This window comes from Muscardinus avellanarius, assembly GCF_963383645.1.
Source record: "Muscardinus avellanarius genome assembly, chromosome: X".
Classification (NCBI taxonomy): domain Eukaryota; kingdom Metazoa; phylum Chordata; class Mammalia; order Rodentia; family Gliridae; genus Muscardinus; species Muscardinus avellanarius.
Genome location: NC_137792.1, coordinates 78,449,446 through 78,455,072, shown reverse-complemented (window position 1 = coordinate 78,455,072; position 5,627 = coordinate 78,449,446). Strand labels below are relative to the sequence as shown.

General features: G+C 37.3%; 1 protein-coding gene across 1 annotated transcript; it reads right to left on the bottom strand.

The window, feature by feature from the left end:
• Positions 1 to 1,196: 1,196 nt before the first annotated feature.
• Positions 1,197 to 2,079, bottom strand: LOC308279340 (tubulin polyglutamylase complex subunit 2-like; the record flags this gene model as incomplete). The annotated part of the gene is given in 2 exon segments (XM_080719398.1): positions 1,197 to 1,895; positions 1,897 to 2,079. Coding segments are annotated over 2 exon segments (882 nt in total).
• Between the last annotated feature and the right edge of the window lie 3,548 nt (positions 2,080 to 5,627).

Genomic DNA, 5,627 nt, shown 5'->3' with positions numbered 1-5,627 from the left:
AATTAATAATCAAATGTTTTAAAACTTCTCAAGTGTTTAAAGTATCAAAGCAGACATGCAGGTGGAGAACTGTGAGAACTTCTTTTAGTTCCATAAAAGAGGTCACAGAAGAGATGTCCTGGTTTGGTTAGCATAAAAAGTAGTGCAAAGAAAGTAAGCATGGACAAGCACTGCATGGGAGAGAAGTCAGGAAGGAGAGCAAGTGAGCCAGTCAGGGCTGAAGTGTGCAGATGGTACAGACTCCTGTTCCTCAGTCTTTATTCTCCATCGTCTGGGCTTTCAGTAAAAAAAAAAAAAATGCCACACAAATACCTTGGGGTTGGGTAGGTGATTCCCTACTTCCCTTGCTGAGAACCAGAATAAAGGCTTTCTTCTGCCCACTTCAGGGCTGCAGGGTCAGGAAACAGACATCAATTCTTTATGCACAGTCCTTCTGAGTTTGTTTTTAATAGGTAGAATATAGAATAGCAGAAGTATATCTCTTCTTAAAATTAATTTTGGCAAATATACAAACATCATAACACAAAACTAGAAGCAAAAACCATAGGAAATGAATGAGGGCAAGCTTTATAGAAAACAAAATTAAAAATGAGCAGATTGGCATATGTTCACGGTAAAGGATATAAAGAACATATAAATAATGCTATATGAAAATATGATGCAGTGTTGTCCAAAAGAACTTTCTGAGATGAAAATGTTCCATATCTCTATACTGGTTACCATGGAATCTACTTGCCATATGAATACTTGTAAAGGGTTAATGCAACTGAAGATATGAATTTTTCATATAAGTTTAGTCACATGTGACCAGTGGCTTCTGATTAAACAGTATATTTCTAATATTTCATAAGTCAAAAGCAGTGGTTTCTTTGGAAAACTTCTCTAATCACTGCTAAGGGCTTAAAGATTGGTGTCAAGAGTAAAGCTTTCAATAGATTTATCTGACCTCTTAAATTAAGTATGAAATTCTAAAGCAGTTTTTGGAGGTATGGCCTAGCATAAACTACTGTGAAGAATTCTTGGGGATAATTCTGTATGCCCTTCCAACTACTGGCTAATGTTGAATGGGAGTAAAAGGCGTAGGGTTTTTGCCCCTCAAGATGATGCAGTCAGTTAGTTACAGAATCTAAGATTGGAGCCATCTGTGCATGGAAATCATCACTGTTGGGCTGGTCAAGAGCTAGGAGTGGAGGTGCTCACTTCCGGACAGGGTTTCCAGACCCAGTGGAGGGCTTAAAGGTGGAAGAACCTGAAGGCCCTTTCTGAGAAACTGCAGGCTGCATAGGCCCTTTCCTTTTTGGAATTACGATTTTGTTCTTGCTTTTAAATACTTTGCTGGGATCCAGCTTGTTCACAAAGGAGTCAGTCTCTTCCATGAGCAGGTCTGTGTTGTAGGTGATGGGTTTATACATGCTGAACCATTGCTTGGTCTGTGGGCTAATGCCATAGCTGGTGAAGGGATACTGCCACTGGGGCAGGCCCAGGTGGGTGATAAGCAGGCAATAATAGGCGGTAAAACTATCTGTGAGAAAGTGCCAGTATAACGCTCTGTCTAGGAACCAGATCTCAGTGTGTTGGGCTAATGCTGGTTTCTCACTTTTGTAGACAAGGCAAACCTTCCCAGTTCCATTGCATGAATCCAGCTCAAATATCACATTGCGAGAGTCAAAGTGAGGCTTCTCTGGCTGGTCATCACTGGCTTCATATGTATCATCCTCCAGGTCTGCCAGAGTTGGTGCATTAGGAAGTGAATACATGGAAGACTGGTTGAGCTGAGTCAGTTTTGAGATGCTGTTTATTGTCATGATGCCCAATGGAATGATATGTTCATCTAGTTTTACACTCCATGTCATGTGGATGCCATTGGTCATCAGGTAGAAGTTCTTCATATCCTCATGGAATCATACAGTTGTTTTTTTGTTCCCATATCGAAATCATATGATGTTCAGCAGGAGCCTTTTCTAGGATGGTCACCTCTGTCACACCTGGGGAAGATTCCAGGATGCGGGTAATGCACAGGGTCAGCTTCTCCAGGTGTGGCTTGCTGCAGCCCAGTAGCGTGGACATCAGGTCCTCCATGGCTCGCGTCATGGGCGCTCTCGCAGCGCTGCAGCAAGCGGGGACGGGCCTCTGCGCCCTGGGGCCAATCGGGGCTGAGCCTGCGGCCCGGGGCGTGGTGGTCCCGCTGCACCACCGGTGGTGGTGGTTTTTTCAAGATGGCGGATGCGGCGGGCTATATTTATATTAAATCTAAACAAATTCTACACTCAAGGGAAAATATGAAGAACATGAATCAGCAACTCAAAAAAGAAATAAAGTAATAAAAATATAGTTTTATGTAAAATCTACTGAAAGCAGATAATATAACTTATTTACAACTAGTGATCTTGAATCAAACTTTGCATGCTAAATATTAGCTGTTACTCAGCCATTTGTGATCTAGCATAACTTCCCTATCATTTTGGTGTTTAAGGGATTTTAATCTGTAACATGAATGTAAACAATAATATACTCATAGTATTGTATATATTAGAGGAAAGAATAAGTAAATCTATGGGAAGCAGTTACCAAACTGCATGATGCATATAAACATTAAACTCTTTAGTTTCTAATATTATTCTAACATTATTCATTAAATGAATACAATGAAGATAATACAATAAAGGTGTGCATTACTGGAAATGGAATGTGCTGCATTTTCATTTATTGGTGGTGGATATTTAATTGGTCCAGTCTTTGTGCAAACACAGAGGTAACATGCATCAAATGGGTGTAAGTGGAAAAATTAAATTGTGTCTCAACACTGGCTTTGGTATCAAGTTTTCTTTTATGGATAAGTAAATGGTAAAAACAGAGGTATATGCCATTCACTCTACAAATAGTCAGATTTCTACCTTGAATGTCTAGCCCTTGCTTTCCTAAGTTAAATCTCTGTTTCTGAAAGAAAATGGCAATATAGTCTTCAATTAAATCCTAATAGCAATAAAAAACTATTAATTTTATGACAATGTGGGTGGATTTCAGAATAATTTTGCTCAATAAAAGAAAGCAGTGACAAATATGTACATAGTGTGTTATTAAATCATATGGCATTATATTTTTTATTATTTTATTTACATGAGAAGGCTTAGATGTATTTGAATTCAGTGCTGTAAAGAAACAGGATAAGAAGATATTTTAAGGTAATGAAATTGTCTATATCCTGATTGTGGTAGTGGTTGCAAAGATGTATATATGCATTAAAACTATAAAAATTATATATTGTAATAAGCTAATTACACCAGAAATACATGTTTAAAATAATTAAGTTTAATTATATACTCTGAAAAGATTTATTAGTAGGAAAATGTTAACAGTATAGCATTAGGTCCATATTGTATCAGTAAAATAAAATATATGTTGGCATTAACCATTATTTTGCTTACTCCTCATATATATTTAATTTAATCCTCTCCTTTTACGTAAATGCCTTGCTACAAAGCTACTATCACAAAGACTATCTACTGCCCAGAAATTATACAAAACTGAAAAAAGTAAAGTGGCATAGATATAGCACTGTTACTGAAATCACAAATGTCAGATTCAAATTTCAGCTTTTCTAGTTATAAGCTATATAACTTAAACACATAATCCAAGAGAGTTTTACCTCAAATAATTTTTGTCGTTTCAATACATGTAGTATTTTCCCTGGCAATATTATACATAAAATAAATATGTTATTAGTAGATCAAAGATTTCAGGAGCTGGGCATGGTGGCCCATGCTTGTAATCCCAACATTTGAGAGGCTGAGACAGGAGGATCGCGGTTTGTGAACAGTCTCGGCTACTAAGGGAGGCACTCTGCAACTCAGTGATACTCTATTTCAAAATAAAGAATAAGAAATAGGGCTTGGGGTGTAGCTCGGAGGTAAAATGCTTAGGTTCCATCCTAAGTACTGCAAAAATAATGAATTATAGGAAAAACATTCCTTATAAAATTTAAGTATAGAGATAATAATAATATTGTTCTATCATATTTCATTATATGTATACAGCATACTTTATCCAGTCTTATTTTAATAAACACTTTTTTGCACTTTTGTCTAGTACAAATAATGCTGATATATACTTTTGCATATATATTTTGGAAATGTGTACACAATACTTGAGATTGTAATTTATGTTCATTAGAGTTATAACTTGTGTTTCTCATTGCTAAAATTTTAGTACCTTTTTATACTTATATACACAGTAGTGAAAATCAATCTCCACAAGGCCTTGGCAGACCTTTCTCTGCATCCTGATTGATTGTAATATGTAGTTAACTGCCTTTTTTTAGCCTAGATCCATGGCTCACATCTCACAGCCTTTCCTAGTAGTCTTACCACATTTTTGGTGTTTCTATTTCTTGATGATTTTACTTGCAACCTTCGCTTCACCTTCACATCTTCAAAAATTGCCCCAACCCTGCCAAACATTCCCAGACTTTGTTACAAATCAGAGTGGAAGCCTCCATGTCCCCGTTTTCAAGAAAAGACAGCATTACATGATCTCCAAGATAGACCACAAACAAAAACGGTAGTCACAGCCTTTTTGCTCCATCCAGGCAACCACTGACTCCAAGTTCACCTGGGTCATCCCTGGCCTCAATTTTATCTGGGCTGCTTCTGGTCCCAACTACATCTTCTTCTTCCATTATGGACATTAATGGTTTCACCTCCATCATAAGCCACTGATTCTTCCTCTTTGCCTCCCAACTTTTCTGAGAATAGTCTCTAGCATCTACTTTTTAGCCACATTTTGTCCCTTACAATTTCCTTTTACAAATTAGTTCCAAAGAGTCATAATCTACATGGTTAGAATTAGATATAGTTGCAACCCCACTTCCCTGGTAATAACTTCTGTTTTTTCCATCATTCTCAAAGCTATAATTTAAATTATTTGCTATGTAATTTAAAGAATAAGATATAATTTCTTATGGTTTCCAGTTCAGTCCATGTGAGGCCGGGGACCATGTATGGCAGTGGGAGGAAGAGAGAAAGCATGGAACATGTTCTTTACATTATGGAGGCTGTAAACAAGAGAGAGAGAGAGAGAGAGAGAGAGAGAGAGAGAGAGAGAGAGAGAGTAAGAATGCGCATATTTAATCTTCAGATTCAAACCCCAGAGAAAACATTCCTCCAGCCACATGCTACTGGCCCAGGACCCCAGCCAGATAAACATATTACAATGGATTTACCCAACACTTGTACCACAATTCTTGAGACTCAATTACATCAACTCCAAACATTAATAAATGAGCTCCTTATGTTATATTTTCTGTCAAAATATAACATTCACTACAGGTAGCAAAAACACAGAGAAAAGTACTCCTAATATAAATGGAGAATATATAAAGAAGAAAGCAAAAATCAAAAGCATAATAAGATATAATTAAAACCAACTCTCTTTCAATTTATTTGGAAAGAAATGTATCCGGGAAAAATTTTTACTCATCTCTGTCTCCTTCTCCTTCTCCTTCTCCTTCTCCTTCTCCTTCTCCTTCTCCTTCTCCTTCTCCTTCTCCTTCTCCTTCTTCTTCTTCTCTTTCTCTCTCTCTCTCTCTCTCTCTCTCTCTCTCTCTCTCTCTCTCTCTCTCTCCTCTCTCT